Source organism: Typopeltis vanoorti, chromosome 6, assembly GCF_054136105.1.
Source record: "Typopeltis vanoorti isolate ZY-2024b chromosome 6, IOZ_Tvanoo_1.0, whole genome shotgun sequence".
Taxonomy (NCBI): Eukaryota; Metazoa; Arthropoda; class Arachnida; order Uropygi; family Thelyphonidae; genus Typopeltis; species Typopeltis vanoorti.
The window spans coordinates 35468015-35486786 of NC_143554.1; the positions used below are offsets into that span (position 1 = coordinate 35468015).

Sequence of the window (18772 nt, forward strand, 5' to 3'; positions counted from 1 at the left end):
GCCAACATGGTTTTGTTAAAGGTAGATCCTGCCTTAGCAATCTATTAACTATTCATAATAGAATAACATCTGAATTGAACAAAGGAACAGGCTACACAGTGGTACTTCTGGATTTTGCTAAGGCTTTTGACAGGATACCCCATGGAACACTGTTACACAAATTGGAGCAGATGGGAATGGATATTAAATTGGTGATATGGATAGGAGAATAGCTCAGGGAGAGATACCATAAGGTGGTGTATGGAGGAGCCGAGTTCAGAATGAGGCAGGTGACATAGATATAGGAAATGGCTTAAAGGGAGATATTCTGTTGTTTGCTGATGATGCAAAGTTGTGTAGCGCAATAAAAAATCAAGCTGATGTTGAAAGTTTGCAGGATGATTTAAATAAGCTGATAAAATGGGCAAAAGATAATGGATGTCAGTTCAATGTGGAAAAGTGTAAAATCATGCATTTTGGGATTAAAAGATTACCAGCTGTGTACTACATTGATGGAAAGGTACTCCAAGAGATTGATGAGGCTAGAGACTTAGGGGTATTGGTAGATAGGGAGATGAAGTTCAGAGGACACATTTCTAAGGTGTCCAAGATTGCACGTAGGATTACTTGGTTGTTGAGGAACACACTGACATCCAGAGATAAAGAGGTTATTATTCCCCTTTATAAAGCATTGATACTTCCACATTTGGATTACTGTGCTCTGGTCTGGTCACCTGGATTCCTTGGGGATGAGGAGGCTGTGGAGAGGGTTCAGAGAAGAGTGACCAAGTTGGTGAGTGATATAAAAAATACCCCTACATTGATAGATTGAGAGCTTGTGGATTGCAGAGATTGGTTGATAGGCAAAGAAGAAGAGGGGATATGATAGAAACATTTAAATTACTGAAAGGTTTTTATAGGATTGATGCAGGGGAAATGTTTCAGCTGTGTGATAGTGATGGAAGAACAAGAGGTCATCTCTGGAAATTAAAGAAGAGTGTGGTTAACAAAGGTGTCAGAACAAGGTTTTTTTGCCTGGAGGGTGGTGAATGAGTGGAATTCATTGCCTGACTTAGTTGTGAGCTCTTCGTCTGTAAATGAATTCAAGAAGAGATATGACAGATATTGTTTTGCTAGTTTGGGTCTCCCGCGATGAGTCTACTGACTCCATGGAGATACCTGTAATAATAATAATTCCATTGAATCTTGTTTCAAAAATCTGCATGATACAGTATGGGTCTGTATGTAAGCATAAACAGGAAAGAAGGAAGGAGAACATTTGTCAAAACAAACACAGACTCCATATATTTTGATTGGTGGGCACTATTTGAGAAACTTTTAGCCTCCTAATAAAAATGAGTTTCCTACCTCTATGCTAGAGTGTAAGGATATGATATTTTTTAAAAAATTTAAATTAATTGCTCTATTATTTTAACAGATCTTTTCGGGAGCAGTGTTTATCAAGGCTTATCAAACATGTTGGTCTTCCAGAACAGGTAAATATCTCATAATGTTTGTAAGATTATGTAAATTCAAACAAAATTGGCAAACATTACATATATCATTAATATGTAAGCAGTCTAGTTAGTATATATATTAGTAACTAATTTACATCAACCATTCTTTCTTTTTTAGAAATTATAAGTTGGAATGTTGCATATCAGAACAACTTTATAGCTACAATAGTGAAAATTAGATTCTTAGCAGAACTCACTCAAACTCAACATCAGAATTCAAGATGGGTACATCATTATAAGTCACATCAGTAGAAAAGAATTGGAACCAAGAGAATTAGAAAAGTACCTTGTGAACATAATTGTGTTATCAAAACAAAGACAAAAACATGTGATATTGTTCTAAATAGTAGCTAAAAGATGTGATGTTGTGGCAGTGATGATCAGGGAAGGGAGGTCATACTGTTCAGCACTGAGCACAAAGAAAATCTTAAATGGTAAGCAGTTTTAAGTAATGTGGGAAAACATCAAAATGGAGAATTGGCCAGTGAGCCTTATTTTTGCCTATGGTCCTCCTACAGAAGTCTCTGCTAAGGAAGAAGTGTAGGAATTTTTTGATTATTAGAGAAGGCAGCTGACAAAAAGAATGAGGAAAAGTTGGTCTTTGTTAGAGACATAATCAGCAGAGTAGGATATGGATCTCATACATAGAAATGTTTCAAGAAAATTGGAGAAGACATCAAAGTTAATAAGTATCTGCTGGATTTCTGTTTAGGATGCTGACTAGTCATCACTAACACCATGTTCCAGCATAAAGATGTGCACAAATTCCCAAGAAGAGAAAACATAAGAAATTAAAAAAGTATTATTGATTATGTTATTGTTGATAGCAATATCTTCATTTAATTACTGAATGAAGTACAAGAAATTATTAAGCAAAACTATATACAGTTCAGTTAACCAGTCGATGGCACTGTCTGGGAGTAAATGCCCTAATTATCACTTAGCTAAGAAATTAGCGGCCAAACTCAAGGAGTTGGTAGGTCATTCCCCCCCTCCCCCACACACACATAAAAAAATACACAACACTTCTTAAACAAGATTAGAAACAACACTCAACGACAAAGATGTATTACATAGCTTTGACATAACTGTCCTTTTCACTATTGTTCCTATCAATGATACTATTCTTCTCTTGCAAAACATATTAGCACCCAATATTATGGCCCTCTTTGCCCATGTACTCTGTTCCGGGTATTTCATGTGGCAAAATAATTTTTACCTACAGAAAGAAGATACGGCAATGGGCTCGCCACTTTTCCCCCAATAGCTAACTTTTACATGGAAGACTTGGAGCAACGAGCTCTAGATTCGGCCAGCCTAAAACCCAAAGTCTGGCTCAGATATGTTGATGATATTTTTGTTATTTGGCCCCATGGCCATGAAACATTAAATACATTCCTAAGCCACCTGAACAAAGAACACAAACATATCCAATTCACCGCCTAAATCGAAAAAAAAAAAAACTCTCTTCCTTTTCTAGACACACTCATCACACCTCTTCCCTCAGGCTGCCCATCCTTTGCTGTTTACTGCAAACTTACATGTACAGGCCAATACATTAAAAATTCATACCACCACCCAACCCAAAAACTAGGAGTCATCAGCACCCTCAAACACAGAGCCCTAACAATTTGCCCCAATGAACAAGCTCTGAACCAAGAATTGGAAATCATTAACCAAACATTTGTAAAAAATGCTACAATAAAAAAAAAGTTCTCAAGATCCTCCAAAAAAATGCCATTAAAAGCAAAAAAGGTTACAAGAATGCCATAGTCATACTCTACATTAGGGGGGTTTCAGAAAAAATAGATAGAACACTCTTAAATACAACATCAAGACAACCTTCAAACCCCTGGAAAAATTAAGAAATTTACTTAGGTCCTCCAAAGATCCTCTTTTATACCTTGCCCACCCAGGGGCTTACAAAATTCAATGTATCTGTAACATACCTTACACAGGGGAAACAGTACACACCATCCCAATCAGAAAAGATGACACAAATGCCACATTAAATACCTTCACTATGGTAAAACAGGCCTATCAGACTATGCGCTCCAAACATGCCCCAGAATTGACTGGAAATGCACTATGTCCCTACACTGCACCAAAACCTGGTTTGAAAGAAAATTCAAAGAAGCTTGTGAAATGCTAAAACATTTCACAAATCTGAATAAAAATGATGGATTAATTATTCCAAGAATGTGGCGGACCCATCTTCAAAGCATATAGCAACCAGAACAACCCCAGACAGAAGCAAATCTCAATACAAAAGGACTGTAGAAATTGTTTAATGTAGTTCCAGTTTTTTTTTTTCCCCATCAGATGTCAAGCTTGGATAAATAATTAACAACCTTTACTTTTGTATAGTGCAGCAGCATGTAGCTTGTAGTTTCCTGATGATGACCTCAATACAGAAGTTAAAACATTGAATGTTACTTGCTTAATGTTAAGTAAAGTAATTATCCTAGCACATGTGTTGTGTCTCCATAAATTCTTCACTATGGATCCTCTCAATTAATTACCTGAATTTTTGATACCTGTTTTTCTAATGAGACAATTTGAAGGTAACTTCTTCCAAGAGAAGCTAGTTTTGTCAACATTAACCACTTGCTCTGTACTTAGCTCTTCTCTGTTGTCAACTTCTTCACTGTTTTTTGGAGCAGGTTGGGTGGGGATAAGCTTTCCTGACAACACAGTTATTAACTTACTTTGCAATTAATTTGATGTATAGCAATAATATATATATATTTTTTAAAATAGTTTTTGAACTAACAACATTAGCTTGCAGAAAAGGCTAGTTCTTCATAGTGGCACTGGTATTCCTCACCAGCTTGTAGTTTCTTGAAATAACCATATAGACATTTTGCTTTTTTATAAATTCGATTTCTTATAAGGGAATATATTTTTTCTGTGCACATCCTCATACTACAAGCTTAGAGCCTTTTTCATTTTCATTAGTACTCATCATCATCAAATTCCTGCTATATACCCTCAAGGGGTGTACAGGATACGACAGTACTACATGAAAAAAATTACATCATTATTAATTTCCTATCTACAATTTTCCTCCAAATCAGTCTGTTATTTTTCAAGACTCCAACATTATCAGATCCTATATTTCTATCATCTAAGGTACTTTGTACTGTATCAATCCACCTATATCTTGGTCTTCCTCTGGGTCGTTTTCCTGCCAACCTGGCAGAGAACACTTGTTTTGCTAATCTTTCCTCGCTCATTCTGTTTAAGTGACCATACCTCCTGAGATTAGCTCTGCTAACGCATTCCTGGATGCTGACAGTGTCAAGTTCTTTCCTAATATCCTCGTTTTTAATATGATATTGCCATTGATGCCATCTGTTCACGTTCACGCCTATAATCTTTCTCAGGACTCTCATATCTGTGGTCTCTAGTCTTTGGTCGAGTGTTTTACTTCTGACCCAGCTCTCAGATCCATAAGTTAAAACTGGTTTGAACACTGTCTTGTGTACAGCTAATTTAGTGTTCTGACTAATTTCTCTCTTATTCCATATGAATTTATTCAATTGACTTTCCACCATACCAGCTTTGCTGATTCTGTTGTCTATTTCTATATTTAATTTACCATCTTCAGTAAAAATCGTGCCTAAATAGCTGAAATGTTTTACTTGTTCCACAGGTTCTCCATTCACAACACAATTGACATTTTCAATGATTCTGCCTATTTTCATTGTCTTTGTCTTTTTATTGCTGACCTGCATACCATATCTATTACAACAGCTATTCAATTTAGTCAGAGAATCTTGCAGACTTGCAGCGGATTTATTTAGAAGTATAACATAATCTGCATAAAGCAAAGAGCTGACATTAACATCTTCTCCAATTTTGATATCATATTTAATACCACTTTCCTTCATAATGTGATCCATATAGATAATGAATAACAGAGGGGATAATGTACATCCTTGTCTCACACCAGATTTAAAATTAAACCATCTTCCTGTACTTCCTTCAATTCTAACTGCTGACTTACAACTCAAATAAAGACTGAGTATTGCTTGATATAATGCCCCATTGACACCATATAACTGTATCGTATTGAATAGCTTCTCTCTCTTGGCACCTTGTCATATGCCTTTTCCAAATCGACAAAACTTAAATACTGATCTTTGTTATATTCCCATGCTTTCTCAACTATTTGTCGTAAAGTGAAGATCTGAACCTGACAACCTCTATTTAGCCTGAATCCAGCTTGTTCTTCACCAAGCTTTTCTTCCACAATTCTTCTCAATCGTTTCTCGAGTATACTTGCATAGATCTTGCCGGGAACACTCAGTAGGGAAATACCTCTGTAATTCTCACATTCAGTTTTATTTCCCTTTTTATATACGAGTACTATAAGAGCTCTACTCCAATCATCGAGAATTCGTCCCTCTGTCCAGGCCTTCTGAACTATGCAGTGCAGCCACTGTAAGACTCTCACACCACCATACTTCAGCATTTCTGGTCGAATATCATCTACTCCTGCTGCCTTTCCACATTTCAAGCCTTTGATGGCTTTTTCTACTTAAAGTATGGATATGTATTCCTGACTGCATGCCTGGTCAGTGTTTTTTACCACTATGCTGTCATCACTGCTGCTTGTTTCATTTAGAAGTTTTTCAAAGTAATTACTCCATACTTCAAGGATATCTTTTTCTCCCGATTTCATGTCACCTTTATCATCTCTAACTCCTTTTACAGCACTCTTTCCTCCATTCCTAAGCTTCTTCAACAACCTCCAGAATATCTTGCCACCTTCCTGATATTTATTTTCTATGTTCATACCAAAATCTTCCCATGACTTTTGTTTAGCTAGTTTTACACAGTGTTTAGCATTCTTGCATTTGTCTCTGTATTCTCTAAGAGCACAAGCTGACTTATATGCCAGGTACTTTTGATATGCTTTTTTCTTTTCCTTCACTGCCTCTTTAACTTCCTCTGTCCACCAGGGAGTTCTGATTTTTTTTATCCTTACAGACAACCTCACCACATGCCTCTCTGGCAGAATCAATCAATGTTTTCTTCAGAGTTTGCCACTGAATCTGCAAAGTTTGATTCCTGTTCTCAAACTCTTTCATTTTTTCTTCAATAATCTTTGTGTATTTTAGTCTACAGTTCACATCTGAGAGCTGCTCAACTTTTATTCGCTCTAAAACTTTCTTACATGTTATTCTTTTCAATATGAAATTTAATTTTATCTTGCTCAAGACTAGATAGTGATCACTTCCAATTTCAAATCCTCTGTACACTCTGGTGTCCTGCACCAGGGAGAAAACAATCACTTTCAACAATAAACGTGTGGACAGACTTATGTGTTCGTCGAACATGTTGTTTATTATTTTAACGGTATAATAGAACACATAAACTAAGTAAATAATTAATTTATTAACTTGATGCTGATATTTCGCTTGTGTTATAACCAGCATCTTCAGTGCCCAAAAACACTGTTTGTCACAATACGCAAGACTAAAACAACATGGTGTACTTAAACAAAATTGTAGCAGCAACACAAAGACTAGAGTCCTGATTTTGGCACACTCTAGCTGAAAAAAAAAAAAAAAAAAAAAAAAAAAAAAGCTATCATATATTACTAGAGTCCTAGAAATGTGCTAGTTTTTTCTTAATATGACTGTCTCCCAGATCTTCGGCAAGTTAATACAGCCATATTTGTTGAGATTTGGAGTGTGTTTTAGGGCTTCTGTCATCTCTAAGAACAATCTCTCTGATTTATACGGTGTAGTCTGATTTTTCTGTGTACTACTTTTGTGTTTTTCCAGTTGATCCTGTGTGCAGGGGTATCCAGTGCATGGTCTGCTAGGCCCGACTTCCCATAATGATAATTCCGGACGTATCTTTTATGTTCGCTGATGCAGATGTTCACAGTTCTTCCTGTTTGACCGTAGTAGGCTTGATTGCATGAGCAGGGTACTTGGTAGACTCCTGGATGTGATAAAGGAGGAATGCTATCCTTGGGTGAGCGGATGAGGGTGGCTAATTTGCTACATGGTCTGAATGTAGAGCGTAGTTTATGTTTATTGAGAATTCTTGAGATCTTTTCGGATGTGCCTTTAATGTAAGGGATGGTGACTGTTTTGTTGTGGTTCTCTGTGGTGGATGGTGGGAGGGGTTTCTTAGGAGTGTTTAGTATTTTGTTTATTTTATGTGGATTGTAGCCGTTGGCCAAGAAGGTGTGGCGTAAGTGAGTCAGTTCAGCAGTCAGAGCCTTGTCATTGGAACAGATTGCTCTAGCTCTATGGGTTAGCATTTTTAATATGCCATATTGTTGAGAAGGATGATGGTGTGATTGTTTGTGTAAGTATCTGCCTGTATGTGTGGGTTTTCTAAAAACTGAAAATGATAAGGAACCATCTGGGAGATGTGTGATGAGTGTTTCCAGTAAGGGCAGACAGTTGTTGGTTTCTAGTTCCATAGTAAAGTGGATTTTTGGATGTTGGCTATTTAAATGTGCTAAGAATGTTTTCAATGTCTCAGGGCCACGTGGCCAAATAGCAAGCACATCATCAACATAGCATAGCCAAAGTGTTGGTTTGAGAGTGGCTGTATTGATTGCTTGTTTTTCCAGGTGTTCTATGTAAAAGTTGGCTGGGGGGGGGAGGGGGGAGCCCATGGCTGTCCCATCAATTTGTTTGTATATTTTCCCTTTCCATGTGAAATATCCTGCATGTATTGTGAATTTGAATAGTTCAAATATATCATGGGGGAAGTGTGACTTCAGTAGATTGAGGGTTTCTATTAGTGGTACATTTGTGAATAGTGAAGTGATGTCAAAGCTTACTATTAAGTCTGAGCTTTTTAGGGTAAGGTGTTGTAAGATGCTTTTTAGGGTAAGGTGTTGTAAGATGCTTTTTAGGTGTGCTGAATTTTTGACAAAGGAGGGAGAATTGTTTGTGAGAGTGGCTAGTAGCTTAGCTAAATGTCTAGCCAGTTTGTATGTGGGACTATTTATACTGTCCACAATTGGGCGTAAGGGTGTGCCTTGTTTGTGAATTTTTGGTGCTCCATAGATCCTCGGTGTGTTAACATGGAAGGGTTTGAGTTTGTTAACTGTGTCTTTTGGCCAGGAAGTGACTTTTTTCAATAATTTTCGTGCCTTATTCTTTTGGGTGTTGGTGGGATTGCGATCTATAATTTTGTATGTTGACTGATCTTGTAATAGTGTGTGCATTTTGTTTTCATATTCAGTTGTGTCCATCACCACGGTTGCATTTCCTTTGTCTGCTTTTGTTATGGTAATCTGGCTGTTGTTGTGTAGCTCTTTTATAGCAATGAATTCCTTATGTGGGATATTATTTTTGGGAGGCTTGGACTTGATTAGGATGTTGGCCACATCTAAACGTATGTTGTTAGCTATTGCTGGCGGCAGGTCGTATATGCCTCGTTCGATGGAAGCCATTATTTCGGCTTTTGGAACTTGCTTAGGGGTTATGGCAAAGTTGTGCCCTCGACTTAAAGCAGTCGTGGCTTCTTTGCTTAAGGTGAGTGATGATAGATTCACGACGACGAGGTCTTGTTGTAATTGTGGTCGTTGTATGGTGTTCCGTTGTTGGAGGTTTTCGAACTTATTTTGGTGCCGGTTTTTCACTCTGTCGAATTCTTTTTTTGCTGTTGCGTCGGTGATATTCTCTAAGATCTGCCAAAGTTCCGTATTTAGAATATTATGCAGTGATTCTCGTAATGCGCTGATGGTTGCATTTGCTTTTGTTAATTCCAGGCGAGTGGTGCTAATCTGTTCGCGTAACAGCGCTACACTCGCTCGTTTATAGATGCCGAGTGGAACTTGTTTTTGATTTTAAAACAGTTTGGTATTAATTTGGTGTCTCGGCACCTCTTTAAGAAGGCTAACCTGTTTAGTTGCCGCACCAATTTCAACTTCCACTTACCATATTGTCGTGTCTTGCGTACGATATCGTCTCCGTGAAGAATCCTTAAACGTGTGGACAGACTTATGTGTTCGTCGAACATGTCCACACGTTTAAGGATTCACTCCTGGATACACTCATCACACGTCTCCCAGATGGTTCCTTATCATTTTCAGTTTTTAGAAAACCCACACATACAGGCAGATACTTACACAAACAATCACACCATCATCCTTCTCAACAGTATGGCATATTAAAAATGCTAACCCATAGAGCTAGAGCAATCTGTTCCAATGACAAGGCTCTGACTGCTGAACTGACTCACTTACGCCACACCTTCTTGGCCAACAGCTACAATCCACATAAAATAAACAAAATACTAAACACTCCTAAGAAACCCCTCCCACCATCCACCACAGAGAACCACAACAAAACAGTCACCATCCCTTACATTAAAGGCACACCATGTAGCAAATTAGCCACCCTCATCTGCTCACCCAAGGATAGCATTCCTCCTTTATCATATCCAGGAGTCTACCAAGTACCCTGCTCATGCAATCAAGCCTACTACGGTCAAACAGGAAGAACTGTGAACATCTGCATCAGCGAACATAAAAGATACGTCCGGAATTATCATTATGGGAAGTCGGGCCTAGCAGACCATGCACTGGATACTCCTGCACACAGGATCAACTGGAAATACACACACAGAAACCCGTATAAATCAGAGAGATTGTTCTTAGAGGCGACAGAAGCCCTAAAACACACTCCAAATCTCAACAAATATGGCTGTATTAACTTGCCGAAGATCTGTGATACAGTCATATTAAGAAAAAACTAGCACGTTTCTAGGACTCTAGTAATATATGATAGCTTTTTTTTTTCTTTTTTTTTTTTTTCCAGATAGAGGGCGCCAAAATCAGGACTCTAGTCTTTGTGTTGCTGCTACAATTTTGTTTAAGTACACCATGTTGTTTTAGTCTCGCGTATTGTGACAAACAGTGTTTTTGTGCCCTGAAGATGCTGGTTATAACACCAGCGAAATATCAGCATCAAGTTAATAAATTAATTATTTACTTAGTTTCTGTGTTCTATTATACCGTTAAAATAATAAATAACTATCAACAATAACATAGTCAATGAGACTTTTCTTATTCCTAGCCTCTTCTCTCCATGTGAATTTGTGCACATTTTTATGTTGGAACATGGTGTTAGTAATAACCAGTCCATGTCCTGAGCAGAAATCCAACAGATATTTGCCATTATTATTAGCTTTGCTCTTTTCTCCAAAATTTCCCAAAATATTACTAAAATTAAGGGGATATTAAATCCCACATAGTTTTAAAACCGAATAAGAAACTCAAAGATAGGAATCAGAGAGTTTCTTGCCGAATATAGTAAACTATAAAGTATCGGCGAACACTAGCGTTAGCCAATGCAAGTGATCCTAGTACGTAGTAAAATCTCGGGCAACTCGTTGCAAAGGTGAGTAAAGTTCAGATCGCTATTCTTAGGTATTTTCCATAATGTAAAAACACATTTCCTAGGAAATGTATGCTGTTATTACATTATGGAGGGAGGTCACCACCCAGACCGGTTTCAGCCTTTTTTGAGGCCTCATTAGTGAGTGGCTAGACTTAATACCGAAGTGTATAGCGAAAAGAACTTATATACTCTGCGAACGAGTTTTCCAAGTAGGTGCAACCATTAAGTTACTTAAGTATAAAGAGCTAATAAGCTTCATTTCGGCAATGAAAACATTACTAAAATTAAGGGGATATTAAATCCCACATAGTTTTAAAACTTTGTGGGATTCTATACACTTCGGTATTAGGTCTAGCCACTCACTGATGAGGCCTCAAAAAAGGCTGAAACCGGTCTGGGTGGTGACCTCCCTCCATAATGTAATAACAGCATACATTTCCTAGGAAATGTGTTTTTACATTATGGAAAATACCCAAGAATAGCGATCTGAACTTTACTCACCTTTGCAACGAGTTGCCCGAGATTGTACTACGTACTAGGATCACTTGCATTGGCTAACGCTAGTGTTCGCCGATACTTTATAGTTTACTATATTCGGCAAGAAACTCTCTGATTCCTATCTTTGAGTTTCTTATTCGGTTTTAAAACTATGTGGGATTTAATATCCCCTTAATTTTAGTAATGTTTTCATTGCCGAAATGAAGCTTATTAGCTCTTTATACTTAAGTAACTTAATGGTTGCACCTACTTGGAAAACTCGTTCGCAGAGTATATAAGTTCTTTTCGCTATACACTTCGGTATTAGGTCTAGCCACTCACTGATCAGGCCTCAAAAAAGGCTGAAACCGGTCTGGGTGGTGACCTCCCTCCATAATGTAATAACAGCATACATTTCCTAGGAAATGTGTTTTTACATTATGGAAAATACCTAAGAATAGTGATCTGAACTTTACTCATCTTTGAAACGAGTTGCCCGAGATTGTACTACGTATACTAGGATCACTTGCATTGGCTAACGCTAGTGTTCGCCGATACTTTATAGTTTACTATATTCGGCAAGAAACTCTCTGATTCCTATCTTTGAGTTTCTTATTCGGTTTTAAAACTATGTGGGATTTAATATCCCCCTTAATTTTAGTAATGTTTTCATTGCCGAAATGAAGCTTATTAGCTCTTTATACTTAAGTAACTTAATGGTTGCATCTACTGGGAAAACTCGTTCGCAGAGTATATAAGTTCTTTTCGCTATACACTTCGGTATTAGGTCTAGCCACTCACTGATGAGGCCTCAAAAAAGGCTGAAACCGGTCTGGGTGGTGACCTCCCTCCATAATGTAATAACAGCATACATTTCCTAGGAAATGTGTTTTTACATTATGGAAAATACCGAAGAATAGCGATCTGAACTTTACTCACCTTTGCAACGAGTTGCCCGAGATTGTACTGCGTACTAGGATCACTTGCATTGGCTAACGCTAGTGTTCGCCGATACTTTATAGTTTACTATATTCGGCAAGAAACTCTCTGATTCCTATCTTTGAGTTTCTTATTCGGTTTTAAAACTATGTGGGATTTAATATCCCCTTAATTTTAGTAATGTTTTCATTGCCGAAATGAAGCTTATTAGCTCTTTATACTTAAGTTTCCCAAAATATTTTTGTATGTTTCACAATCATTTCCTACTTTGCTATTTAGATCCCCAACAAGGACCAACTTTTCATTTTTCATTGTGTCAGTTGCCTTTTCTAAAGCTTCAAAAAATTCCTCCACTTCTACCTTAGTAGAACCTTCTGTGGGACCATAGGCACAAATAAGTCTCATTGTCCAGTTCCCCATTCTCATATTTGCCCACATTACCCTACTTGAGACTGACTGCCATTCAAGAAGATTAGCCTCGTATTTTGTGTTGAATACTATGGCTACTCCTTTTCCTAGATTGTCATTGCCTGAATATAACATTTTGTATTTATTGCTCAGAAAGATCTCACCAGTTTTTGTCTTTTTTGTTTCAGTCACTCCTATTATGCTGATCTGGTACTTATCTAATTCCTCTGCTAGCTCCATTTCTTTGCCATTCAGGCTTCTTACATTGATAGTACCGATCTTTAACTCTGGTGATGTTGAGTTGGGGTTTGTTTTCAGATTTGTTCCAGTAGCTGACTTTTCGCTGTTTGCCCTGGTTCCCTGGCGAAAACAACGGGGGCCTTGTTTAACCGGGCAACACCCCAGCCGGCATGAAATTTTGTCACGTTGTACCATCATTTTTTATTTTGGTTTAACCAATAAGAATACAATTTGGTTGGCTAAATCCCAAATTGTCAGCCCATCCTCGTTCGTTCAGTATCCAAGTAGATACCCAACAGGGTGCACCACGAGAAGATGAGGATTGGACATTAGGTCAGAAGCCCTGGTCGGTTCTCCGCATTCCTTTAAAGGCTATGTGGAGGTCTCCTCTCAGTTATACAGCTTTGACTCTTAAGCACCCCCCATAATCATGAATCATATAAGTGGTAATAACTACATTATGAATTTTCCTTTCCTTTACTTATTTGCATTGTAAATGTAGACTACTGGCACATTTGACTTAATTACTTTTCAGTTTATCTAGAATTTTAAGTTTTGTGTTAAACACATCACTTATTTGATCTCTTTATTTCTCATCCATTATTAATACTACCAGTTGATTTTGTTTTGAGGTCAGTTTTTAAAGAAAAAAAAATCTGTTCTTATTATCTACCTTTCCCACGATTTCTCTTTTTCTGTAAAAAAATAATTTTAGGGCCCCCCCCCCCCCCAAATTATAAACCTTTACACTTATTTATTTATTTATTATTTAGAATATATAGATATTTTATATGTATCGAATATTAAATATAAATTAAATTAATTAAATATTTAACGAAGTTTGATTATTTAAAAAAAAAGAAAAAATGTAATGAAATATAGGTAGTGATTTCATTTATTTCAGTCTTAATGTAATGAAATTGATTCTCTTGACTTTCATATGTTCTTTCATTTTTTTTTTTTTTTCATTCTTTAAGCTATGGAATTGAGCTTAGTCCTCTCTGTACAGATCTTTTTCTTCAAGTTGGATATCATTTATCATTATTATAGAAGACAAAAACTTTTACTGTAACAAATACTCCATATTATGAAACTCAACTGTTGACATGGCAGAAATTTATGGACACTTGAAACCTGGTCTTTATTTATGTGTTTTGTAAATGAATTGTTGAGTTGTTAAACAGGAAACATTTGTATCTGGAAAACTGCTAGGAATTGCTTCATTCTTATTTATTATGGCTGCATGCTGGTCAGCATTCTAATTTTGACACTGTGTTCGGTAACACAGTTAAATGTATGTGTTTCCAGAGTAGTTTACTGGTTTACAGAAAACTCATGTTATTAACCAGCTAATCTCTTGGCTTGAAAAAAAAAAAAAAAAAAAAAAAAAACTTAGAAAAATTCCTGTTATCACATAGAACAGTTAAACATCCATTTGTAACCGAGTGATATTTGGTAAAATAGGGAAAAGGGAGAAAATAGCATATTTTGTACTTTTCATGGCATTTTATTTGCATATGTGATCTAAGAGGTGTTAATTATTTTGAAGGTTGAATCTGTGATGTATGCATTCCTGGATGGTGAAGGCGGAGATATTGGTCCACTAACAGTAGTTCTTAAAGAGGAATCAGCTTTAAATGGCAACTGTCTTAATGTTATAGAAGATCTTATTTTATTTGCAGTTGAAAGAGGTATGAAACCAAACTGAGGGAATTTTTTGTAATAATGGAAATTTAAGTAATTTTAATTGGTGTCTTAAATATAATATCCATTCAGGACCTTGGCAAATAGTATGCACTAACTGAGACTGCTAAAAATTTCTTATTAAAAAAAAAAAGTGCTGAATGGAGATAATTGAAAATCCCCCTAAACAAATTTTTTAACTCAGTGTATTTTTATTATCCATGTGAAATTATCCGAATTATGTCAAATATGTGTACATATTGCGATAATACAAAAATGAATTTCTGTAACCATGTCGCATTTTTTGCCTAGAACTAGGACGCTCGGTATCGAGCTCACGAAGCCCGTAGATCAGAGGGCGTTAGCGAGAGCTCTAATCGAAACAGTAGGGGCTGAAAATATTACGGTTTTATACCTTATGGGAACAATAGATTCCAAATAGTGGTCAAAAGCGAACAAACAAAAAAGAAATTATTAGAGGGTTTCATTTGTTGTGGACAAACAATCAGACCGTTTCTAGTAGGGAGCCTACGCAAAACGCTAAAAATAACCAGGTTTCCACTAGAATACCTAGGGAATGAACCTGAAGTCAAGAAATTCTTTAGCCAATGGGGAGAAATTCACGAGATTAAAGCAATGGAGTACGCAGACTATAAAGGATGGAAAACAGGAGATGTCGAAATCCAGATTGAAATGAAAAAAGAAGTCCCCAACTTTGTTTTTTTGGGGGGAACGAGGGTAATGATCAACTACCCGGGTGTGAAAAGAAGGTGCTTTAGATGTAACTCGGAAGAACACCTTGGAGCAGATTGCCCTCGAATACAATGCAGAAATTGCAAAGCATCAAAACATAAAATAGAAAGCTGTACGGAACCTTGTCTGAAGTGTGGGGATCTGACCCACAAAGTGGACACATGTCCAAACAGGACAAGCTCAGAAGCAATTGGAGGGACCATAACACCGATTAGGGAGGGACCATAACACCCATCAGGAAGCCTGAGACAGTAGCAAGGAGTGATTTTCCGGAGCTCTGCCAACAGGCTGAAAAGGGAGCATCAACGGAAATCACAACCTCCACAAAAACCCAAAAGATATCCAAGGCAAGCCGCCACACGCAGGACAACATCACCAGCATCAAGGTGGCAAACTATGAAACGCGCAGGAAAGAGGAAGAAGTCACACCCAGTGCCCCAACAAAGCGCACAAGAGAAACGGAATCAAAAGAAAAGAAAAAAGCGAAACAAAGCAGCCTGATGTCATCGGAGGACAAGACAGAGTATACCCATACTAAAGGTCGATGTCAAACAATAGGCACAAAGCCCCTCGACAATGACGTAACAATGCTAGAGAGCCTACCCCCAGTAAGGGATCAACCGACAGAACCACAAGTCCACGAAATGGCCTCTGAAGACGAAGGGGAGAGGGACTCCCCAAACAGGCTCATCATTGACTCGGGTGCTGAATGTGAAACCAGCACCGACGAGGAACCAGAACTGGCCTGCATAGAACAACCAACAGATAACGCCCCCCCCATACTAACACCAACATGGAAGTTAAAATCGCAACCTTAAACACTAACGGACTATGCAACCCCTTTGCGCAAAGCGCTGTCTGGAGGCTAATGTTAACACACAAAATCAATATCCTCCTGATACAAGAAACCCATTTCTATAAGCACTGGGACGTGGAGAACTTCTCGAGAAGCTATCCGGTCACCAGCTACTGGTGCTTCGGGGACGCTCACTCGCGAGGGGTGGGGATACTAATTCTCCCCCCCCCCCCAATCGCGGGGGGGTTCTTCAACGTCCAAAAAGACGCCACAGGACGCCTAGTAACGGTGGACTGGAAGTACGGTGGCCGTACCATCCGACTGGCTGCAGTTTACGCCCCGAACAATCCATACCACAGAACTGGTCTCTTCTCTGCCCTTGAAAACTATCTCCTGGGAGCAGAACACCTAATAGTTGCAGGAGACTGGAACTGTGTGGAAGACACACGTCTAGACAAAATCGGTGGGAATCCAAACAACGGAACTGGCGGCATTGCCGCTTTAAAACGATGCTGTATTAATTTTGATCTCGTCGATATCTGGAGGCGGAATAACCCCTCCAAAGTAGAAACTACGTGGTGCTGCGGCCAGATAGCGACAAGACTAGACAGGGTGTACATATCCCAAAACTTGGAACAATATGTTCAGAGGATACGTCACACTGCAGTGCACAACATGACAACCGACCACAAAATGGTCATACTCAAAATCACGCTCCCAGAGGGTTATGGAAACAGCCAGAGGGCCTTGGAGGCTTCCTCCCACCTTTTCCAGTCTTTTTAGTGACCAGCTACAGAACCTCTGTGACAGATGGACAAACACCAACTGGAACTGGGAAAACTGGCTGAGCTTCAAGTGGCAGGCTAGGGAACTGTTCCAAAAATGCGGGCGCGAAAGGGCCTACCAACAACGCAAACGGCTGAGGGATCTCTACAGGGAACTCGGCTGGTACCGGACAAACGAACAGAGCGGAGTTCCCTGCGGACATCTTATCAGGCAAGTAGAAATAGAGCTGCAGCAAGAGCGGCAGAGAAGAGTCGAAGACCTCGATTTTCGAACGAGACTCTATCTCAGAAATTTGGAAACACCTTCCGCCGCATTCTACAACCAACAACGGGTGGCGGCTAATGATGAGAAAACGATTCACCAGATCGAGGAGAAGGGCCAGATTTTACGCTCAACCCACGAAATACTCCGTCACTTTCATCAGCAGTATATCGGTATCTTCTCTGACCGGCAGGGCACGAATGACTTCAGCGAGTGGGACGCAACACGTTTTCCCGATCATCTTAGTGCCCTGCAGGACAGGCCGATAACTGCAGCCGAATTAAAGGCCACGTGCAGAATGATGAAAACAAAGAAGACCCCAGGGCCAGACAGACTGGGGATAGAATTCTATAGATCTATCTGGGAATTTGCATTGGCAGCGTTAATAAACATCTTTAATGAATTCCTCACTTCGGGAAACATCCCCGAGGAATTTGTTAAAAGCCACACCATCTTTATCCCCAAGAAAGACCGAGATCGGACCTTGTCGAATAACTGGCGTCCAATCTCCCTAACCAGCGTAGACTACAAGATTTTTGCAAAAATTATCTGCATGTGCCTTAAGGGCGGTATCGAAAAAATAATAGCAAGCTCACAGGTCTACGGGATCCCTGGTAGATCTATGGAATTCAATCTCTTTTTGTTAAGAGACTTGATCAAACTGCCCAAAGAGAAAAAATACCCCCTGGCACTTCTCTCCACTGACCTGGAGAAAGCGTTTGACAGCGTCAACCACAGGTACTTGCAGAACACCCTACAAAAAACAGGCGTGGGCCCGAGACTTCGGCGTACAATTAAAAACATGTATGCAGAAGCCACGACCCAACTATCTATTAATGGGTTTCTAACAGAACCAATCCGCATAAAGAGAGGGGTTAGGCAAGGCCACCCGCTAAGCCCCCTCCTCTTCTCCCTAGTATTAGAACCCCTAATCAAAAGAATTGATAACACCCCCGCAATTAACGGTATTCCACTGCCCCAAGGCTCCAGACAATGCAAAATAGTGGCGTATGCAGACGATGTAGTGGCTACACTCAGAGACTCTGAGTCCATCTATATCTATCTGCACACGCCGCAAAAATTCAGCATAGTCAGTGGTCTTTGCATTAACGCACAAAAAACCAAAATCAAAAGTTTCGGAAATTTCCATAGCACTGGACTTCCCTACGGTTTAACGCTACAGACACAGCCCATAACTATACTAGGCTTGCCCTTTTCAGACACCCTAGCACTACCAATCCAAAAATTGCAGGAGACAAGCAGGGAAAGGATAAGGCTGTTCAAACCAACCTTCTTCTCCTTTTATGGCAGAGCGACAGTAATAAAAACAATCGTCACCCCAATGCTGATGCACACTGTCAATATCACAGGCATCACACTGGCACAAGAAAATAAATTATCAAAAGAACTCCTGGATTTCTTCTGGAATGGGAGAAAACGCAAAGTAAAGAAAGAATACCTACAACTCAAACAGGAAGAAGGGGGTTATGCTCTGCCCGATCACAAAAGCTTGCTACAAGCAAACACGTTCAAAACTGTACGGAAGGCCT

At 38.9% G+C, this 18772-nt stretch overlaps 1 protein-coding gene across 1 annotated transcript in view; it reads left to right on the plus strand.

Moving 5' to 3' along the window:
• The window catches only part of LOC150105381 (transmembrane and coiled-coil domain-containing protein 4-like), a 298911-nt gene that overhangs the window by 65312 nt on the left and 214827 nt on the right, over positions 1 to 18772 (plus strand). Inside the window, exons 3-4 of the mRNA XM_090393942.1 lie at positions 1418 to 1475; positions 14493 to 14634. Of these exons, the coding sequence (XP_090250068.1) occupies positions 1418 to 1475; positions 14493 to 14634 (200 nt within the window). The remainder of the gene's footprint in view (positions 1 to 1417; positions 1476 to 14492; positions 14635 to 18772) is intronic.